Below are 23,532 nucleotides of genomic sequence, written 5' to 3'. Positions count from 1 at the left end.
GACAGTGGCATTACCTGATGAATGTTGATAGCACGTGTTAGCTATCGTTTGACTTTGTTTAATTGCAAGAGTGATAATTCTCTTTTGCTGTGATAAATGGAAGATTTTGGGGAGTATGAAATTAGGGAAGCATCTGTGTAAGGAAGAGGTGCAGTGTCAGAATTTAACAGGTCAGGTGTTTACCCCTTCCCAGGGCATGACTCAGTGTTTTGGGAAACCCTCAGCTATTAACTGACTCTATTGTTTAGCTGTCTCTCTATCATACAAAACATTGATTTACAACTTTATCAGTTCTAGGAGATAGTTGGCATTCATGTTTGGAAGGCTGGTGGGACAATGATGATGCCTCCAATGTAGTTTGAATGGCAGTGTTGGAGAAGCTGTATTCTTGCTGTGCACACACATGTGTAGCAGGACAGTAACTCTGCTGTTAGGGTTGCCAAAGATTTAGCTGTGTGAGAATGTGTTTTCAGTTTGTCAAAATATAACAATTTCATACTAAAATGTTGCGTGCCAGCTGCCCACTTGAGGGTGTATATTTCTAAAAATGTTGTATGATTTAGTAGATGGCTAAGGAAAAATATATTATTCTGCTGAGATGTATATTTGGTTGGTTGTTTTTCAATCTATTTATTTATTTTAAAATCTAGCAACCATTGTATCTCAACTATTGTGAGCCCCTTGTGCCTTGAAACAGAGACTTAAAACTTGGAAAGGGGATTTTTCTTACAAATGTGAAAACTCACCTAAACTCAAATTCTTCTAACGCAAGAGTTCATATGTGCTTAACAGAAATTGCTGGAGCATAGCAGCCCAAGTGGAGAATTTCTGTACATGTAGAGCTGCGTGAACCTCTTGCATTTCTTAGTGCCGACAGCGTTGTGTCCTACCTGAGTGGCTATGAATGCTTCAACCTATAGTGTGGGTGACTGAAATGGCTTTGCCAGAAACAGCTTTTTCCAGATGCTTTGGATGGGCTGAAGTGTTCCTCTCTCTCAGAGGGTATTTATTCTTTCTAACAGCACTGGGAAGGGAGTAAGCTGAGATAAATGTGAAGAAGACAAAAGACTGGGCAGACAGAAGAGTAGGCTGGGACAAGCAGCTGTGTGATCCTTAAGGGGGGAGAGAGAGAGGATCTGACTGGGAATAGGGAAGACAAGTGGACAGGGACTAGCTGGTGAGCAGTTTTTGAGAAGGTAGACCGGAAAGTTACGGCACAAGGCAGTAGAGACTGAGGAGTATAAGAGAATGAGTGTAAGAGTAATGGATTGGGAAGCTATGAAATGGGAGTCCCAATACTGGACATGAGCACAGTGAGATTAGAGGAGAGCTAGTGTGTTGCCAGAGAACAGGACAGACTGGGCAAGGATCCTAGGGACAGACAAACTGGCTGCCAGTAGGGAGAGAGCCTGGCAGGATAACTCAGGCTGGCTGGGAACAGGATGCAATGGTGTGAATGGAGAAAATGGGATGAAGTGACAAAAATAGAGAAGGGATAGGTCTGGGATGGGGGCAGAGGAGAGGCAGGTTGCACAAGAATTACAGATCAAATGGAGGGGAACACAAAGAAGAACCTGTCTTGTAGCGTACTGCTACATAGTGTGGAACGGGACTCGAGGTTCAAGAGTGTTGCTGTTCTGCTGCTGGCAGCAAATGTAAATGAAGTCCGCTGGCAGTACCCGTCCGTTACCTGCGGAAGGATGATACTCTGTTGTGCAAGTTACTTGGCCAGCTGCAATACTAGCTCTGGCTGTAAAAGTGCCAACTCTGGTAAGCTGTGCATAGCAATGTAATAGAGAGCCTGCATTTCTGTAGTTATTTTTATGCTTTTTTGAATCTAGGGAATTGCTTATAACCTAAGGAAGCAACACTGAATCTGCAAAATCAAGCATTCAAAGGCTAGAAAATCCTACAACTGAATATCTTGCACTCCAGCAAATTACAGGTTTATTTCTTCTTTGAAGAACCACTGCTCTATTCAGTGTTAAGAGTGCAGCTACTCTGGATAGGAATCATGGTGGTGCAGTGTGCGCACCACCATTTGTTGCATCTGTGCTGCCTTCTTTGCTGCAGTGGTTGTTTTCAAGGCAGGGAATTCAAGAAAGACAAAGGTTTCATGGTTAATACAATTGAATGGTCTTCCAAAGACTATCCTTTCTTACCGTTTCTGGTACTGTTCCTGCTGTATAAACCACTTCAACCACTATTTTTTGGGGAGAATTGTAATTGCTTATGATGTATTTCTGATAATCAAGGTAAAACTCTGGGGTTTGATTTGTAGAAGTATTGAGTGTTCACAGCTTTCTCTCTTCTGAGTGGAAACTGCTTTGAAGATGAACTGTTTCATAAAGCTAAGTACGTTGAAAAGGAGGTGCTTAAATTGGTGCCAGAATTAATTAATGCCTTTGATCTTAATTCTTTGCCCTCATTCTAATCTGTAAAATGGGGATATTACAACCTCATAATTTCTAAGGCCATTTGCAGAGATAAACTTCACAAAGTTTATTTTATTAATTTGATACTCCAGTGATGCATACCAGGAAGCCGTACCCCCTCTCTGAAACTTATATTTAATAATAGGTTTTGAATAGTGCACAGTAAATAAAGCCTAGAGACATTTTCAAACTGCTCATTAGCTGACTGTCATGAATGAATGAAAAAAGGGTCTTTTGACATAAAGAAAGAAAACAGAACTGAAAACTGCATGCACACACACACTCTCAAGGGGGAGAAATTATGGTGGCTTTAATTCTGAGATTTTTCTTATACATATATTTACATCCAAATACTTGACATCATGATTGTGGGAAAAGTATTTTTAAAGTAGTCTTTTGTGCATGTTTGTGTATTTTCTTTTCATGATACTGATTTATCATGATCTATAAATACAAATTTTAAAATGTGGAATCTGGTTCTTTTGGTTTCCAGCAGTATCTGTGTCTCTTGTGCTTTTTTCTTTTTTTTTTTTTTTTTTTTCTTTCCCATGACTGCTAGATTTAATTTAAAGAACAAAAAACCCCACTACCCGCCCCCCTGCCCTGTGCCAAACCTCCTGACTCGTAGTCTTTTTGTTTAGCATCTGGTTATGTTTTATGATCTAGAATAGTTTGGCACCTGGCTGAAGCTACGTAATTGATAAATGTTAAAAGCTTAAAAATATTTTTTCTCAATGTTTTTTTTCACATTCTGTATCACTTTTAGCTTTTTTTTTGTGTATTCATTTTTGAAAAGATTTTAAAGAGTGTAGCTTGAAAAAACTTGTAGTATGTTAGGATACTGTAACACAGTGTGTGCTAATTACAGATCAAAGCTAAATTATTTTTATGTGCCTTTTCCTAAAGTAGAAACCTGGGGCTTTGAACCAGTCAGGCTAATTTTTGCCACTAACCTTTTTTAAAGCTACTAAAAATCTTTTTCTTAAACCTTTTTTTTTTCCCCCTCCTGTAATTAAAAAATAGTGCATTCTTATTCAACTTTGTATATATATGCTAGCTATGTAGCGGGTAAAAAAGGGGGAGCTGGTGTTCTCAGGGGAAACAGCCACCCTGCGGATGGAACCGTGAAGTCCTAAAAGAAAAAGCAAAGGCATAGAGCCCTGCCACGGTAGGAGAGCTAGTTCTGGTAAGCTTTTGCTCCCCATATCTGTGCGTTACTGGGGTGTCTGACAGGTGCTCGACTGTCACCTTTGCTCTCAACTGCAGGTAACCAGAACGAGAGCAACGGCAGCACTTTACCACATGCAAGCTACATATATGTGCTGGCCGAAGGAAAGCTGGCCGGTCCTGCAGTTTATAACCAGTGGGGTAATTGGGCTGGGTAATTGCCAGGCAGTTTTGTTAGTTTTCCTGTGAATCGGCCATTGTCTGTGTCTGCCACTGGAACAATAAGAATAAGCGGCAGATTTTCTGCTAAAATAATTAGACTATTAACACTGTTTTGTCTTGTGGACAGTCCCCGTCACAGACATCACACCTGAAGCTATTGTGTAAGCCGACTGGCTGCACTCGCAGGGAGAGTGGCGGTGTCAGTCAGCTATGAAAAGTTAACTTTACGTTAAACTTCATTTAACTGTTGCACAGGCTGTTCAAGTGGCGCTAACTGGGGCAGAAATGCTTGGGGTATTCCGTCTCCACCTTTGTCCACTGGTGCTAGAATTGTCTGGCTCCATGCACCTTTAAAGAGCAGGGAGAATTGAAAGATTTTATTAAATAATAGTTGTGGGTGCTTTTTTTACTTGAAATGCCCTGCAAACAATACTTGGAGATTATTTTTAGTTTTTTTCACACAGTTGTTTTTGAAAAATTTGCAGTGTCAGTGTTTGTGCTATATGAATAACTCACTGAGAATGAAGAGAGAAGATTTTGAATTTGTCTGCCTTATTTGTAGTAAAAAGAAAAAAAAAAACAAGTTAAGATGGTAGCCTCTGTATTTACTGTGTCATGCTATTGCTTTTTATTAGGAAGTAGAGTTAATGATTCAAGCACGAGTTTCACCTGTTCATGCTGTAACAGTTTTCCCAAGGGGATTTATTGGAGAGAGATGCATGTAAACAAATACTGTTGAATTTAAACATGTGGCTGTGTGTTTTAAGAAGCCCCACTCAGTGGTAACAGCAGAGACAATGAAAATGATGCAGTATTGGAAATTCTATTTTAGTGGCTCTGCAAGTAGATCTGATTTCAGTAGGTGATCTTCATCTCTGAACACTGTATGTTCTTGCTTTTCTGCATGAGCAAAAATGTTAGGTGGAACAGAGTGACTGTAGGTGGACTACTCAATAACGGAAAAATGAAATTAGTTCTTGCAAAGGCAGTTGGATAAAAAAAAAAATATATATATATATATAGTGACTTTTCAGAGCTTCCTAAGGGATCTGAGTTTAATCAGGAGTCTTATTAACAATCTGATTAATAGATTATTAATGTGAAACAATATATACTAAAAATGGAAAATACAACAATTTTGACTTGCATTTTTCTTACAAGGCTTTCTGTTTCTTGTAAGTAGATGTCTTTATTTTGATTGTGTGTGAAAGAAGATTGTACTTGAGAAGATGTTTCTATCTCAATTCCATGGTGTGCATGTGATGGGGTTTTTATTTTTTTATGTATTTATTTAGGAAAGACCGTAGTTTCATTCTACTAATTTGGCCTTCCGATGCTAGTGGGTACTTCTATTAGGACAATTATTTCGTGTATTAGTTTTTGTACCATGTCTTAGTCTTTTGTTTCTGTTGATTAAATAGTTACTTGTTGTATACAAAGATCACTAACAGAGGAAGATTTTTTTTTTTTTAAATGCATTTTTTTTGTGGATTCTGGAAGGGAAAAAATAAATGTATGGCATCTTCAGTAACTGGAGATGTAAACAACTGTAAAGAAAAGTTGGAAAAAGAACCAGGTAATTTTTTTAAAATTTATTATTATTAGTCACTTTATTGGCCAAATACTTGTTACTTTCTCTATGTTCGTTTGGTAGATGCTGAATAGTTTGGGGGTTTTTTGTATTTGTTCTATTTTTACAGCTAAGAGACAGCTGCTACTCTTGAAACGTAGGCAAATTTGATCACCTCATGATCAAATTGGATAAATGAATCAAGATGTGGTGGGAAGTACTATTTTTGTTCTGCCTAGAAAGCAAAGAAGAATGGCAGAAAACTTACCATGGTCTAAAGAGATGGGCAGCTGAATTAATGAATGAACAGAGCCAGACAGAACTCCTGGGACACTGCTTTGTTACTAGAATTATATAGCCTTTTAAACAAAGTAAGACTTATGTAGAAACTTAATTTCTATATACATGAGTCTCTGATCTTTACTCTGAAATGTAGAGATGTTGAGGTCCATCTTCACTGGTCTTATCATTTTGACCCTGCACACCTTTGCCCGTTCTGGTTTGTTTCTGTTGTATTCACAGACTGAGAACTCTTGCTTGTGCTTCCATAATTTCCTATTACAGCTGCCTGACCTCCTCTTTCCTCTCTCTGTTCTTTCTGCTAGTCCATATGAAAGAGTCCCAAAGAAACACAGGCAGAAGTGGCCAAGAACTTCATTACGTGCTACTTGGAAGTTCCTTGTAGTAATCCTTTCTCCATCACTTTCCTCTTGATGAAGTTCACATTTCTTCCCAGAAGTATCTGGTTGTTGAATCACTTGTGTTCTGATAAGTCTCTGCAATAAAATAAAATAAAAAAAAAAACCTTTTATATTTTTGTAAGCCAGAAGTGAATTCATGAGAACAGACAGATGCGATCAAGATCCTCATCAAAACGTCAAAGAAAGGAAAAGCAATCTATTTAAAGCAAGGAAATTATCCTTCTCATTTTACTTTTTCCCCAAATCCTTTATTTCGGAAGGCAACTCTAGCCTACAGCATGCACAGTGAAAAATCCAGGTATATGTTCTTGTGGGCTTGTTTGACAGTTTCACAGACTTTTTTTTTTTTTTTAAATAATGACTGTGCAAAATTGTTCAGATGATCAGTTTATCGTCTTTCTGCAAGACATGTTCATAAACCTCTTGCTTTCTATAGTCCAGTTTGCTTCTTAAACACTCATTGTTTTTTTAAATCTTTTTTATTTATTCCTAATTTTTTTTCCTATTCAGCGAGGTCTAAACCAGACTAAATCACACCTTAAAATTCTCTTGAGACACTAAAGTCAGAACTGAATGCTAAATTTTTTTTCCAAGCATGGTTACTGAGATGTAGGCAGTCATATCTGCAATCTCCAATTGTATTGAAATCATCTATGCTCACTGTTCCTTACTCGTCTGCAGGAAATCCTTAGTCTTCTTACAAAAGCCAAACATAGTCCTGCATATTTCCTTCAAGAGAATTGGCTGAACTGTGCTTGTTAAGCCTAGATAAGACCATTTGCTAATTGCTGTCACTCTTACTTTTGGAATTTGACCTTTAAAGCATCATCTTTAGAAACTCAGTATAATATAATTCCATGCTTTTATATTGACTTTAAACTTTTTTCCCTGTCTATCTTTTGCTTATTTTTTTTATGCCTTCAAGAAACTGAATGGCATATGCTGTTCAGGTGCAGGGCAGCTATATTTAACTTCACTATGATGGAAACATTTGGAGAATATTTAATTTTTCTTTTATCAATTCGTTAGAGAAAACCAGGAGAGTTCCATTTTCCTATAATGGAACTGCTCAGTCATTATGTAAAAAGGGACGAAAAGACAAACCGGTGATATAACCTGCCTACCTTAAAGCTCTTTAAGGCATTTGAATAGCAAATTTATGAACACAAAAATTTCCAGTTGCATTAAATGACTGAATTGCAGTTTTATCTGTACTGACATTGTGAAAACTCTTCGAAGTAGCTTTTTGTGATTCCGTTCTCAAAGACAGAGATGGAAATTTCATGGGATATGGCTTTTGAAACAAATAATTCTGTCTGGGAGATGGTCTGCTGTCTGAGCATGCCTGGTGTTCTCTGCTTACCTGGTAAAACACTAGCTTGCAACACTGCCCAAATTTTTAATGCACGTGTACAAGCAGTTTCCTTTTTGCCCAGTTTCAACTATGTTGAGACTGATCTTTCACGTCAAACGGGATTATGGTTTTTTTTTAATGTCACACCCTAGAAGGTCAGTGGTCTGAGGGGCATCAGGACTGTCCTTTGAGCCTCAGACGAAGAGGAAGAAGCAGAATAGCAAAATGTTGAAGATGAGAATACTTTAGAAAGCTGTATGTCAGGCTGTATTCCTTTGAGGTCAAATTTGGGCAGGTAGTAGCAACTTCTATACAATTTAATTTAACTATTAAATTAACTTGATTATGTGGACCTTAGGATGCTTGAAACATTACAGCACTAGGCAGTGAATCAGTTTCAGTATTAACTGCTTGTGGTGCTACTACGCTCTGCTACAGTAGAGGTTAAAAAATATTCTTTTAGCATCATGTCATCTGCATTTTTGGCTTCCCTGTAGGAAGGGGGCAAACCCCACAACAATTAGAACTGCATTTTGCATTGTGGACTGTTTTAAAATGGAGGAGAGGGAAAAGGATCCTGCTTTGAATACAGTTAATAGGTGCTATATCAATTTAATTATGCTGTTCGGCATAAAATAGGTTTGACCATGTTTTCCATCAACTTACATTTCCTGTTAGAAGGTAAGGTTGTAAACAGGAATGGGATTCCTTTTCCTTATTGACTTTTCTCAGAATTAACACTGCCTGCTGGACTCTTTCCTAGAAATGTACAACTTGATCCAATAGCTACTTTTGCAAAATCAATCTTTTTTGGTAGTGGAGGCTTTTCATCTCTAGTTTGGCTATTGGTGGACAACAGCCCAAGAAAACATTGAGAATATGTATTTTGATGGGAGAAGATACTGTAATTAATTACTACAGAAAATAATGTTCAGTGAGTTTATTTCAAAGTTATTGGATTATTTTTAAACCTATACAAGAGAAAATGGTGTCTATTTCTTTGTTTAGTTTAAACATTGTTAGCAAATCTAGCAGCCGTCTTTTGAATCCTCTTTAGATGGATAAATTCTACTGGGTTAATAACAATATTGATGCTTTCAGGAAGAAAAGTTGTTGTTATCATGCAAAATTATTAATGCCTTCAGTAGAATGAGACTATGTCTTAAACTATTGTTATATTGCATGCTTGAACTGTAAGAACTGAAGCCGATTTTGTAGTGTACAGTCAGTGACGGTGTTATAGATGGCAAATTAATAAAATGTTAAAAGAATGCTTGTACGTAAATACTTTGGAAGTACACTGGTGTACTTTTAAGTACATCGGAATGGAAATCTGTAATGGAAAATCTTCCTATTTCAGACATTTTGTGAGTGGTGTTTCATCACTGCTTGTGCTTAGATTTGAGTTAAAAAAAAAAATTCAGAATGTTTAAATAAAGTACCTAGTTATAATTATGATAATTTCAGAATGCATTTTAAATCAAGGAACTATGCTTTCATGTGCACATACTTACATGTATTGTGTATTTGTTTTTAAATGAAAAGAAACCTGGTCTCCATCTTCCTGTTGACATCAAACAATCCTCTGATATGCAAATCCAGCTATGGGGAGAACAGATACACAGGGTTTGTTTGAATTCAGTCCAAGACTGAGGGAAAATTATATTTAAAGAAGTAATTTATATGCTTTGCCTCATTTAAATGAAAATGCATTTTGAAATAATCGCTATAACTAAAAACATTTTGGTGAAATGTTATGATCCTTTGTATGACTGATGCATTTTGCTATAGCTAGTTTAAAAACATCTTTCTCATACTCCTGTATGTCTCTGTAATGTGTGGATACAGCTGTCAACTTCTCAGTGGCACATTTTAACATAGTATATAAAAATACTTTTATTTTTTTCAGAGTAATAAATGTTTCTTATATGAACTTTCTTAGGGTGTGCATGAGTGTGAAGTGTGTGTGTGTGTGTACACAAGCTATTAAAATACATCTAAGTACTTTGCTTTCCATCTAAAATTTTGCTAGTATTAATGTTGTTCATGTATTTTCTTTGTGTGTTTAAAATCTGTCAAAATACGAATTCTTCAAAAAGAGACCCTAAATGAGCAACAATTTTTCAGTCTACTTACCTTTAGCTGCAAAATTTGTAATGATCAAACTTGCACGTTTTAGCATTGGCTGAATTCCAGGTTTTCAGTATGTATTTTTGGAGGACTGTGTTATTCCACTCCCTGAATATAATATTTGAAGGAGATGTGTGTAGCAGAGCACAATTATGTTTCACGTAAGCTTTAGCAGGCCACTGAACTGTTACCAGTGACTGGTAATGGTTATTTCCATCCATACAGGATGGAAAATATTTGAACAGGAGTTAGATAACTATGAAATTTTCAGAAAACACAGTTCCTTTAGTTCCCTTTTATGTATTGCAGAAGTTTGAAAGACTAATCTGGTGGACTCTTCTTAAATGATCTTTGTGATTGTGTCACTACTATTTTTTTCTTCTATTTAGAAAATGACAACATGGAAATCAATGTTGGTGTAAGGAAGTATTTCACTTGGGAAGTTTTGTGGCACATGCCTTTACATCTGACCTTTATTTGTTCTGTGGCCACTTAATCTATGCTAGTCTATTCTGACCACATTAATCCTGCACTGAAGATTGCTAAATACCATGTAAATCCTTTTTTGGGATAGCAGTTTTATTTAATTAATGTCATTTGTGGCTCTATGTGTTGGCTGACTTAAACACATAAGTTGATGATACATGTATTAATATTTAAGGGAAAAGCTTTCTGTGTCAAGAAATTTTGTTAAACCTTTTTCATTGGGTCGTGAGCCTTTTGTATGTGATTTTTAAATAAAGGCTTTTCTGTCTTTTCTTTTTTCAGTCATTTTATGCAAGTTTTAAATTTTAATATCCAGTGTCCATCCTTTTTTCTTTAAGCATTTTAAGAAACAGAAGAGGTTGATTCCTGAAAGAACAGTTTGGAAGTACTTTGTTCAGCTTTGCAGTGCCTTGGAACATATGCATTCTCGTCGTGTTATGCATAGAGGTAATATAGGATCAAAGATGATTTGTCTTTACTAAACCGTTTACTATGTGAGAATTAAGCTGGTTCAACGCAAATGACACCAAATAATGTCATAGTGGAATCAATTTTGACAGCTGACACAATGTATGTTTCTGTAATGTTTTATAAGTAATGGAAAAGTGTGACAGAAGTTTGTGGTTGTACATTTGTTGTGGTAGGCATTTGTTTGCACCAATGGCTTGTGATACCAAGTTTTCAAAATAAGTGATAGTTCTGTAAGTGATGGAGACCCTGCTACTGCTACCTCTTTGCTTGCTCAATTAATTTTGCTGGCTCTCATTTGCTGTCTTGTTCTTATTCATCTATATTTGCCCATTGTCTCTCCCAAGTATTGTTACCTGCATTCCTGCACAGCTATCTATCCATTCCTTTCACCTCTTGCACCTTTTTTCTTACAAAAGTATTTGCCTCCTGACGTGTCTTCTGGTGATGTATAGGCCATTCTCCTACTCCCTTATCTACTGGATTATGTGCAGCTGTGAGCATTTTCTCCCCTTCTCTGCTCCTCTCCACTATTTCCAATCTCTGTGTCAAGCACTGTGTCCCAACAGCCCTTGTAGTTGCCAGCTATCCCTGTCAGGTACTAAATCTCTTTTACCCATTTTAAACCTCTGTACTGCTGTCTCCTCTGTATGTTGTCTTCATTTTACCTTCTAACTCTGAGTCAAAGAAAACAGATTGTAGTATAGTGGCTTCTCAGATGTACAATTTTTTTTTTGCCCTGGAAATCTCTCTGGCTATGAGTTGCAGGTTGTATATGGGATGTCTTTCTGGGTTCAGGTGAAATTACAAGTCTTAGGTCGGTGGCTTCCTTCTGCTGGGATGCAAATAGCTGCCTGAAAGCAAAAGTCCCTCAATCTCTGCGGAGCTTTGTCATTTGCAGGTAGAGATGTTGCACCCTTCAGCAGATCAACTTAGATGCTCCTGCTCCTGCAAATGGCTTTCCCTTGTGATTCTCCTTTTTTTTTTTTTTTTTTTTTCTTTACGCATTTGTACAGATATCTGCAAGTGCAAATTATACAAAGAGGAGGACATAGAATTACAGATGTTTTCCATAGGGTATAGGTATCTTCCTTTAATACTTTTATGACTAAACTAGTTTATTTCAGTATATTTTAGCTCAAAACCAAAAGGAGTTTGAATTTCTGAAACTGAAATACTACCTTCAAAGTTTCTGGCAAACCTATGGCAAATCTTGACAATTCCATGGTTGTGCACCAAAACCAATGACAATTAAAGCTATTTTTAAGTTGAGCTGATATCTGTGTTGGATGGTTGTTCAAAGGGTGATCCAAACTCCTGAAAACTAGGTCAGATGGCAGCATAACGTAATTGCTTCTGTCTTCCTCTCTAAAGCTTATAAGGTTTTGTAACTTTTTATTGGAAACCTGAAAATGCTGGTGTTTGAATGGTTATTAACCATTCCTTTTACTGTACATATATCTTTTGCAAACTGTAATCCTCTCTTATCAAAGTTAAGTGATCTTCTTTCAGTTTAGAGCCACAGTGCATTGTTCTTGAGCTGAGTACGAGCTAAGCCCACTTGGCAAACAAATATCAGATCAGTTTGTTTAGAAGACTAACAGGATAGCTACCTTGTTAAAAATCATAAAATAAAAATCTTTGCTGTTGTCTCTAAAGGACTGGATTAAAACTTAAATGGAATATTACTTGTGAAAAATAACTGTCTGGGGTATACACCATTATTTTTCTTTGTTTCTACTTGATTAGCCCAATTCCATTGATGACTTCAAATAACCATTCTCCTGAGTAAAACTTGCTTCTTCTTTTTTAATGCCCACTATTAACGAGAATAAGTTACCTATTTCAAACAAATAACATCATGCCACTGTGGGTAATCTGATCAGCAAAAGTGATGAAAAACATGTTTTACAGTTCTTGAAAACATTTTTTGTCTGTTACTTAAGATACAATGAGAGGTTTTCTAGTTCTAATTGAAGTTCTTATATATAGCTTATAAAGTAGTAATGAACTCCCTGTATATGCTGCTTTGGGTGTGGGGTGAGTGTGGGGTTTTTTTGTTTTGGTTTTTGTTGTTGTTGTTTGTTTGCTTGCTTTTTAAAATACTTTTTATGGCTCTTAATTTTTTGCTTGAGCGATGTTTGTACCATTAAAATAGTTAATTTGAAATTCTGAATCCCAGACTCACTCTTTTTGAACAGCAGAGTCAAATTTTGTTAATATTAGGTGTAAATAAAAACCTCTTTCGGTCTATTATTAATAGAGCAGTAGCTTTTCTTGCAACCTCATTGTAACTTCTAAATGTCTTATGTTTCCCCCTCGCCCCCAGATATAAAGCCAGCTAATGTGTTCATTACAGCTACAGGGGTAGTAAAGCTTGGAGACCTTGGACTTGGTCGATTTTTCAGCTCCAAAACCACAGCTGCACATTCTTTAGGTAAGCTTTCTCTGAGGTACAGGGGTTGGGGAGGTGGACTTTTTTTTTTACATGGTGGAAATACTGTGCCCACTCATGAGGAGGAAGAAAAGGGTTAGGTCCAGCTAAAGCTTTTCAAAATAATAATAAAAAAAAATGGTCAGCACCATGGACAAATACGGAAAAGCTGTAACACTGAGGTGTCACTTTCAGCAGTACAGCTAGTTGTTTGGTTTGGTTTTGTTATGTCCCCGTCCCCCCCTGCTTTGTTTGAATCATTTAATGTACATTCCTGGCTCAAAACAAGTCGTCATGAAATTAGTGTTTTCTAGAAACGCTAGGAAAAAAGATGATCAATAATATGGATGCATTTTTTTTAAATTCATTTGAACTTCAATCAGTGTTGGAAAGAATCTAGTAATTCTGTGTGCCTGTATAGGTAGCATTGACGACAGGTTGGTTATATGCTTTGAACAGGCTAACAGAGGAGCTTCCCTGGTTTAAGGTGGAATTTCTTAATATAAGCTTAAGTAAGTCGAGGAGAGATCAGAATTAGGCTTTATGAACCATGAAGACGTTAAAAACAAAACAAAAGAAACAACAAAACCAAATCCCAGAAAACTTATTTTTATCAGAATAGAAAAAAAATTTTCTGAAATGCCCAATTTATTCTTTGCTGGCAGATAAAAAATAACATTGTATTATCTTTTTCCAAACAAAATTTTCATATAATTTGCATCTTTTGAGTAGCACGTGGAGACTAGGATGATTAAGAAGCCTTTAAAGAAGAGAAAGTAAAAACTTGGCAGAAGTTTTAACTTTAAATGTAGGGAGTGGACAAATGACAGAATCTAAGAGGATCTCTCTAAAAGAGAAAAGCCTTGTAAATAGAGTAGCATCTGCTTTAAAGAGAAATGTAAGAATTTGTACAGTTATGTAGGTTTTTTTTTTAGTTAAGAGAAAAATTCTTTTCCCTTGCTGAAGTGGCTATGTTTAGCAGTTGCTGAATTCAAGCCTGTTCACTGACTGCAAAGGGTGTGAAATGAACTTTTAGATCCCTCGAGAGCAGGGCCATTGATGGCAGCATGCAGAATTGTCTGCTGTTCCTTCTAAAGGGTAGTGAGGCAGGTGGAGCACCTTCCTGATACTTGAATACAGATAGGTAAAATCAATTCAAATGCTGCTCAGTGAGAATTTTTAACAAGTGACAGTGACAATTCTGTAATTAGGCATTGGATATTTTTAGATGTTTGACAAAAGTGCATGCTAAGGAAGATAATATCTAAGAAAGCCAAGAATGGTTAAGTAATACTTACAATCCCTATCCCAGGGCCATGGGAGGACACAAAAAGAATTGTGTTTGCTCAGGTGCTGGTGTTTCTAATTAGACTATGAAATATCAGAATTCTTGGATTAAAATATACCATATTTATCCTCACCTCTTCATTTAACTTCATTCAGATAGTCCCAGGTATCAGTACAGTCTGGAAAAAGAGGATTGATGTTCAGCATGTTTGTACCACATTTGAGGTGTGGGCGATACTTGTGTTAACAGCCAAAAAAAACCATTTGAGAAAGGAAATTTTTGATACGATCCTTACTTCCCTGTCTTCCAGAAAGCCTTTGGTCACTCCTTTGTGCCCTCCTGTTTTTATCATGTTTGGTGCATACTGATACTGGTATAGTCAAAACCATGAGTAACTGCTGAGATCTTAATAGAATGGAGGTGAAAGTCAGACATGGATGTGCAATCCTGCATTAATAAAAAAGAGAGAGAAAGAGACAGAGGAGCAGTGAGACCAGCCTGGAAATGTGCTTGAGTTCCACGTCGACGTTCAGATAAAACCCTAAAGATCTGATACTAGTTCATGGCACAGTGTGTTATATAAAGTGCTGCTGTTCATGCTGCTGTCATCGCCCAGTGGCCATCGCTGGCAGCACTGCAGAGATCTTGTTTGTCGTAGCTGGGTCCTGCTACTGCCTGTGAATGGAAGAAGGATGTAAGCAAGCAGTGTGAAGAGGGAGCTGCTCCTGGACTGTATCTGCAGGAAGCTGTAAATCCTAATCTGTGGGTAGGAGCGCACAAAGAAGGCAAAAGTCAGTTGTGAGGGCGGGAGAGCTAGACTTGTGTTCTGAGGCAGACGTCAAGAAGTTAAAGAGGAACAAACTGCTTCAACCTTGGGTTATTTGGGCTCGTTGCAGGGGAATGGTTGCAAAGGGACTGAAGACAGAGCTGGAGTTAAAAACAGTGTAAAACCCCCAAGCCCTTTAAAGCTCGTGTCTTACAAATATGAGAGTCATCCAGAGAGCAGGGGTTAGGGGGCTGGAAGCTTTGTTTCTAATGTTGGGTGCTGTGTCTTCATAGAGAAGCTGTTGTTTTTTATTTTCTTTTTTCCCCATCTCCTCTTCTCCCATTTCCCTCTTAATTATGACCTAATATCAGAATTCAGCCTAGGAAAAAGGTTTTGTTCAGCTGTTAAATTAGGCTACAGTAGAGACAGTGACACTCTGATTTATCACGTCATATCAGAGACCACTTTTTAAAATTAATTTCTCATGCAGTTTCTGATGCCAGTTTTCCTGAAATTTCTTTCAAAGTTGTATCTTTTTATGATTCCATAAACCTTTGGTGCACAAACCCGAGTGAATTACAAACATATTATGTGTAGCAATTTATACTTGTTTACAGGCTTTATAAAAATTTCAGTAGCAAACTAGATTTAGGCTTTCAGAGATAAAGAAATGTACTAAAATTTTCATTAGCTACAGCTTCTAACTGCTAATTATGAATAATACTGATTTAATTAGAATACTTGCTGATGATCTGCCTGAAACAAATGAAAATACTGCACTGGACAGGGTTTGTTAATGTTCTTAACTCTTTCTATACAGCCTTATCAATACAGTAAAATTTTTTTATTGTGACATGTATATGCCTTTTTGCGAATAGAAGATCTTTCTTCTGAAAATGCAAAGGAAGTGGAGGCATTTGGTATTGTTGATTCAATAAAAACTTGACAAAATTTCTTGGTTTCAGAAGACTTTATATTAGAAACATGATCCAAGAAAGGCTTCTTATTCCTTTCCCGATGACTGTGTATGTTAGGGGTTGTTTTTTGTTGTTGTTGCCTTTTTTTAATGGCTGAATGCCAGGCCTTATGCTCTTTGATGAAATGGCAATTCTGAGGCCAGCTCATGGAAATGTGCATTTTTTGTATCTTTGTTAGCCATTCAGTGGATTTCAGGACAGTCTATATTTTGGTATTTGCATTACAGAAAAATATCCCAATTGCCAGTTCAGTTCTCCAGTGTGGTTTTGCTAAAGGGCTGCGCAGTATGCTGTCCAGGGAGACACTGCTGCCATGATGTGAATACCTGCTTGCAGGGCAAAGGAGCAGATCTGCAATCTTCTTAAAATGCTTGAAAGCAAAGGATCATCTGTACTGAATGCTGGTATTTCTTCTGTGGTTTGACAACTTCTGTCATTTCCATGGTACTCCTGTCCCCAGCACAGAGCTATGTTATGATGGATTTGACTGTCAACTCAGGCAGGTGGTGGGGAATAAAATACCTTGTAAAAATGCATGCAGATACTCTCCTTTCCTGTTACATGTGGATCTCTAACCCAGCAGAGGGTGTCAAAGCCAGTGCTGAGGTGGTATGCAGCACCATTTTGCTGTGAATAGAATAAGCTCTGCTTTCATACTCTGAACCAAACTGTTCTGAGAACCTGCACCCTCAGTGTACGGGAAGGCTAGCAGGGAAATCTGCAGCTGATTCATTGCAGTCATCAAAGAAGCTGCATTAAAACAGCTCTTATTTTATGTACAAAAACCTGAGATCTCTTACAGTAGTTTGAAAGCTGAAGATAAATTATTGTGCTGTTACAATGATACATTATAAAACAACCCAAGATATTTATAGATTGATTTCTGCAGTTAGACTATTTGCGTAATGTAGGTCAGGTTGCAGAATGACTTTGGATAAGTGCAGCATTTTAGGTCCTGTGTCTGTGGTTGAAGACGAGCCTATGACTTAGAAATCTCCTACACCTATAATAAAATAAATAAGTAAAAAAAAACCAACTCACGGAGAATATGTCATGTCAGTGGTTGGATACCCTCACTGCTGCATAACTGCAGCTTATGTGTAACTTAATTTCTCTTCTCTGTCTTCAGCATCAACCATTCATCTCGTTAAGCACTTGCATGTTGTGTTGAACTCTGTATTATAAAATTCCTGTGATCTCATGGAGATTAAGTCATTGGTAAACCATATCTTTTGATTATTTAATTAAAGTGGGCCTTTTTTCTTTTTTTTTTTAACTGAAGGCTTGTTTTGGAATTCTTTGAAAATCAGAAGAGTTACTAAAGTGATTTTAGCCCCCTTCCTGAACTTGGATAGTTATGTATTCTAATGCATGGAATATCACTAATAATTATACAGCCTTTTTTTAAAACTAGTCTATTAAACACCTTCAGAATCAGCCATTACATTGTTTTGTATAAGTAGCATTAACATTTACCAGGCAGATTTTTCTCCCATCTTAAGAAAGCATGGTAGTACTTAGAGCTAGTTACTGTATTTCATTCAACTCCTCGATGCATTGTTAGTTTTCAAATGAATACGCTCTTCTCTTTAACTCGGCTGCAGCGAGTTATGTGTTTATGCAGGTAATAAGATGTACTGTTTCTATCATAACTCCCTTCTTCATAATAGTTTTTTTGCTTCTGATTCTTCATATTCAGCTTCCCACTCCCTAATGACCACCATTTCCAATTATGTCCATTGCCTCTCCCAATAGCAGAAAGCTTGCATAAAGAAACAACCCTTCTGCATCTGCAGGATCTTTAAAGGGAGGGAACTCCAGAGCAGCAGCAGATTCTGAGGAAGCAGTTTATTTGACCCAGGCCATTTTCAAGCAGATTACCTCTCAGACCTGCAGGTCTATCAGAGATATGCAAATGCAGTGAAGAGAATGCTAAAGTTAAAGATTTTGTTCTTAAAACCATAGGCACCTTAATGTGTTACGTCTTTGTCTGGTATTATGCCACTTCTGTGTCTTCAGATGAGTAAAGAAAGTTGCATGTCTTTATAGTATTGTGATGCTGTATTTCACTTAACAGGAAAAAAAAAAAGATCCAGAAAGGAAGCATAATACATAATCGCATCTGGTAGTTGCTTGCTAGCAGCGCAGCTGTGTACTGAGATTGCTCACCATTTTAAAGAATCTTTGCACTGCCTTCAGTAGTTCCTGAATGTCAGAATAATGAATCTTCTGTGTCATGTTCTGTTAAAAACAGTTTACAAGTAGTAATGATGTCTAGATCTTCATGTTGGTTTTGTGATTCAATGACTAACATAACTGTAATTTCAATTCCTTTCACTTGTTGGTCATCGGGGGCTTCAGGTTGTATTGCAGTTAAGGTGTTACACTAGGCTAAACGCTGTAAAATGATAGCATTTGTTCTTCCTTTTCACTATCATCAATCTTTCACAGTCATATCAGACTCCTAATGTATCAGCAGGCTTCCCAGAGCTACTGGTTAAAATTACCTTTGCTTTTGGTAAACTATGAACCTTCAAACCTCTGTGTTTTCAGCTGCCCCCTGTGGATTCTGTGAAGCCTCTTTCTGGCACATTACTCACTGCCAGCTACTTGTGTGATGTCTCAGAGCAGCAAAGGCAGTGCTGCCGTAACCAGCTAAGAACCAGATTACTATTAAACTTACTTTTTGTTGTTAGGTGAATTCTGCCAACAAAGCATCAGAATATACTGAAACAGTGCATTAATTAATGGCTGCAAAATACAGCTGAAAGTTTTCAGAAGTGTTTGAGCTCACAAGTCCTTGGAGTTAATTTTTTTTTTAAGGGGGAAGTACAACAGTAAGAGTAATAAAAATATGAAAGCTATGTCATGCCAAATGTTGTTGAGTTACAGTTTCCAATTTTAAGATAGCTGTCATTAAACACCCATTAAAGTACTGTTGTTGATACGTTAGAGTAACAGAGTTGCTTCTGGATATTCTGGTAGCTGTTTTGGTGTTGCAGTCCACCCATCTGCATGCCTGTTCTTTCATAGGGAAAAGACCATCCCTCTTGACCATTCCTCTGTTGTGGGTGAATGTGAACATCCCATGAGAGTAAATGGTTTTCACAGTACTCCGTCATTTTGAGTTGCCTTTCCCCAGCTTTTCTTCCTTTAAGTTCTTGATCTTTTGCAGTCTCGGTTCAGAGCTGCAGTGATTCCTCAGGCCAGCGCTAAGGGAGCCTCTGGGGAAGAGGGGCTGCGGCACCCTCTGCTTTCCCGGGGCTGGAAGTCTCCCCCGAAATATTTAGGGGCCAAATGCATTTCAGGATGCAATATGGGACCTCTGTCCTTGCATATCTGTTAGAGAAGCACGTTCTCAGCTTATATTGGTTTGGAATATTGTTTTCAATATTGTTTGCCAAGAAGGACAACAGTTGAAATCACGTACCCTAACTTTTGGAAATGATTAGAGTGAAAATATTAACCCGATTTAATTAAAACTATAACCTGATTATTCAGATTTGGAATGACTTGTGTATTTGTTATATCTCTGTTTCCAGTATTCATACAGAGATGAATTCTGAATAGATGAGGCTAATTCAGAAGTGTAGAAGTGATACGAGATCCTTGTGTTAAATAAAACAGTGTGAGGTTGATACTCTTATTTTTGTAGTTTGCAGTGAGAGTGCTGATTTTAATCTGTGGCTGTGTTGCAAGATGTTTGGTTTCAAAATAAGGTCAACTTGTATTGAATTGACAGAATTCAGTTGGTTTTCATCATCGGGATTCAGTGCTTAAGAAAATATTCCACACAAAATTGAAGTAAAAATCTACATAGATCTGTGGCTCTTTTTGCTGTTAGGCAGTCATTCTGGGGGGCTGTAGGGAGAAAGTTCAGAGACAATGCACCAAAATTGCCATTACTGTTATTTTTCGTAACTTCTTTTTTTGTTGATCTGTCACATATGAACCTATCAGTAGGATACTTACTTTTTTTTTAATTGCTTTTTTTACAGAGCTGAAACATCTCAGAATTTCTCTCTTCCAAGTAACTTGTGACACAGATGGGTAGGGTCTAATTAAAATCAAGGGGAGAGATGTCCTGGAGTATCCAATGTAAATTTGCTCTGGGACAGTCCTAGGAAATGCTGCTTTTCAAGAGCAGACGTCTCCAGAGCCCACAGCTCTGAGGCAGGATTAAGGAAGGACAGCCACAGATTTGGGAGCTGAAAAGCCCTTGCAGAGTCTAGTCCTGCAGCAGATGGCCGAGTCGCTCATAGGAACCTCGGCTTCTGCTGGGCTCGCAGGTTTTCATGCCTTCCTCTCTGGGAAGCTGAAGATCCTGGATTTCAGGCTCAATTTTACTTTCGGATATTCAAACTACATTGTGTTTATTAGTTTCAGAAGTACCTTTTTCAGATTTATATATTCTCAAAAGGAAGAACAGACCACTCATTAAAAGCAAACCAAACCAAAACAAAAACACAAAAAAACCCCCCCACGTTCAAGCCATGGAAGAGAATTTCTAGCTGTTGTTATTTCCAGCCACAGTGATAACAGTTTGGAAAGGAGCAGGGATATGTGTGTCTGTGCGTGCATGTAGTATGTTCCCTTGATTCTCTTCAGAAGAAAAAATTACTTTTGAGCTTCTTTAAAAGCAAAAATTGGAAGTATTCTAGCAACTGAATAATTGTGGTAATTAGGTATCAGTAGTGAAAATAAAGCTGCGTTGGATGAAATAGATATCTAATTAATGTGTATTTCTATCAAACTGAAGAGTCATAAGTATGAATTGAAATTATATGTGTAGCAAAATAAGAACTATAGAAGATTAAAAATGTTTTTCAGCCAGGAAAACTGTACTTTTACTACTATATAACAGAAATTTTCATTCAGAAATACTTGTGTATTTATTGCAGTTGGTACACCTTATTATATGTCTCCAGAGAGAATACACGAAAATGGTTACAACTTCAAATCTGACATCTGGTCTCTAGGCTGTCTGCTGTATGAGGTAATGTTGATCTATACAGTGAACTTAATAACACTGTTGTGCTCACCAGCCCCTGCCCCCCCCCCCCCCCCCCATGCATTAAGTACTGATTTAGGATCTATTTCTATATTTTTGTTGTTTAGAAAAGTATGTAGCATTGTGGAAAAGCTACTTTTTAGCTATTATATGTCTTTAATATTAGCAATGAGAACTCTTACATAACTTCAGCATATGAAATACTTTTATTTATGTGTTACTCAAGACTTGCCTTTTACTGGGCTTGCTGCAAAGATTTTACAGCAATTTGTTGAATATTGGGCATAACTGAAGGATTAATAAATGAATAATGGCAAGCACATGTAAAATTGTTCTAGGTGTTTTAATGGCCTATGCTGATTAGATGATTTTGGTAATAAATGCATTGAGAAATAGTAGGACTGACTTGAGTATGCAACTAATGCTTTAAAAAACTGCAATATAGTTATTTTAATACAAGTTTAATTTCTTTAAAATTATTTAAAACCTAAGTAAAACAATTAAAAAAAAAAAGTGTTACTGTGTACTTATTACTAGTGGCGTGGATTAATTTTCAAGATAATGACTTCTGCTGCACAGATACCCGTAATTTTTCTACTCTTTCTTTTCCCCGAGTTGGCTAAACTATAATTATTGGCTAATTTCAGTATTAATACAGTCGAGATTGGTAGGTGACAGATAATTTTAAATGATATTATATTCTGAGAAAATAAAGATATAGGACAAATTGAAATTGAGGTAAATGAAGGCGCGAAGAACAGGTAGGCTTCTAAGGCAAGTACGTCTTCAAAGTTCTTTGCGTATCGTTTGTTGATCAAAAGACTAAACACTTGTGTTGAAGGATGCTGGAAAAAAAATTTCTTTCTATCAGCAATGGCAGTGAAGTCTTTCTAGTCATGTTCCAGATAAAAACTGATATACCCAACTCACTTCTCATTTACCTGTAAGCCACCTGCCTCACTGAGTCAGCAGAACTCATTTAACACATATTCAACAGGATCTGCACCTCCTGCTATTTTAGGATTTTGTAGAAAACATTCAGCCTGGTAAAGTTGTATGCTACTACTAGGTGAATTGTCTCCAGTAATATTAGTTTACTTTCTGTCACTAACGTGTTGCTTTAAATACTACAAGGGCAAATAGCTATATTGCAATTCTGCAGACTTTACAGATCTATGTATAGCTGTTGCTTCTAAACCTTTGGGACAATTCACAGGACTGAAGTCTGATACCTGTTAGCAAGTATTTAGAAATTTATATCCTGAACTGAAACTTAATCCTATATTGGGATTCCTTAGTACTGACCATGGCAACTGCCATCAATTTCAGTGGTCTACTTTACACACTTGTGCAAGAGGAGCCTAAAGATAGTGTAAAGGTAGATGAGGATTTTTCAATATTACTATTTCTTTTTCCCTCATTGGTTTTCTTGAAGATTTTTTAAAATCTGGAAATAAACAAATAAAACTCTTGAATAACTAATTATTATAGAAAATAAACATGTTTTAAGGGTAATTTTTCTTCTATATTATATGAAATAAAATTGCTGGATAGAAATGAATAGCACTTTTCTAAAGATTTTTTTTTTTTTTTTGAGCTTGCTGCTCTGATGCTGGTACAGTATATTAAATACCTATGTGAATATGAAATTTTTCTTTGATCTGGTAAATAATTTCAAAATAGCTAAATACCTTAATTCCATTGATTAACTCAGCATCTTTAAATACCATTCTCTTTTTATTTGTTTTAGAAGTTTTACCAGGATGGTATTTAAGTTGATATGGTATTGTGTTTGGTTATTTCCTTATTGTCAAGAATAAAGTAATTATTAGGATACTTATTGTTGATGTATATTATATAGCTATAGTATATGGCAGTGTCTTCAACTATAGCTTTTAATTTTTTTTTTAGGGGTGCATTTATCCCATTTAGTTAACTGTACAACATACTAGATGTTTGTGGTGGGGTGGTTTTTTTGTTGTTGTTGATCATTGAAACGTAATTTTGAAATTTTAGGTATAGTAAACTCAAAATATATGCTTAGCATTTTTCTTTTTTTTTTTTTTTCTTTTTTTCCCCTTTAATTATTTGCAAGTGGCTACTTAAGGTTCTTCAAGACACGCATGGACTAATGCATGGTATTTTTATTATCCGTGCAGTTTTGTCCTGGGTATCTTTTTGTGACATGTCTATTGCCTGCATTTTAGCATGTTTTATTATATTGATTTTATGTTGATATGTGCTCTGGATTCTCTCCAGCTTAACTGGCGAAAAGCTGTGGCATGTTTATCACTTCTCAATAAGTGCTTAATTGCTGCTAAACTCTTTTCAGTTATGTTTTAATTTAAGTTTAGACTAATTTGCTATAATGTATGTTGTTTTTAAAAATTATTAATTCTAACCTATATTACAGTCTGTTATTCAATGCTAACTATGTGGCCAGTAAGATTTTTTAAAAGTATATTTTAAAGTCTCATTCTTTTAGAGCCCCAGGTATTTCTGAAACCTCAAAAACACTATCAC

General features: G+C 36.6%; 1 protein-coding gene across 7 annotated transcripts in view; it reads left to right on the top strand.

Moving 5' to 3' along the window:
• Positions 1-23,532, top strand: part of NEK7 (NIMA related kinase 7) — a 75,285-nt gene that overhangs the window by 34,363 nt on the left and 17,390 nt on the right. For 4 of the 7 annotated variants that reach the window (XM_082314640.1, XM_082314635.1, XM_082314636.1 and 1 more), the window contains 3 exons: positions 10,404-10,512; positions 12,863-12,970; positions 20,900-20,994. In XM_082314640.1, the coding sequence (XP_082170766.1) occupies positions 10,404-10,512; positions 12,863-12,970; positions 20,900-20,994 (312 nt within the window). Of the gene's footprint in view, positions 1-10,403; positions 10,513-12,862; positions 12,971-20,899; positions 20,995-23,104; positions 23,148-23,532 lie in introns of all 7 variants that reach the window. The other 3 variants (XR_014228452.1, XM_082314637.1, XM_082314639.1) reach the window with 3 other exon arrangements.

This window comes from Platalea leucorodia (assembly GCF_965183815.1).
Source record: "Platalea leucorodia genome assembly, chromosome: 5".
In the NCBI taxonomy this organism is placed as follows: Eukaryota; Metazoa; Chordata; class Aves; order Pelecaniformes; family Threskiornithidae; genus Platalea; species Platalea leucorodia.
Note: the sequence above shows the minus strand (reverse complement) of the source record. Positions and strands in the feature narration are given on the sequence as shown.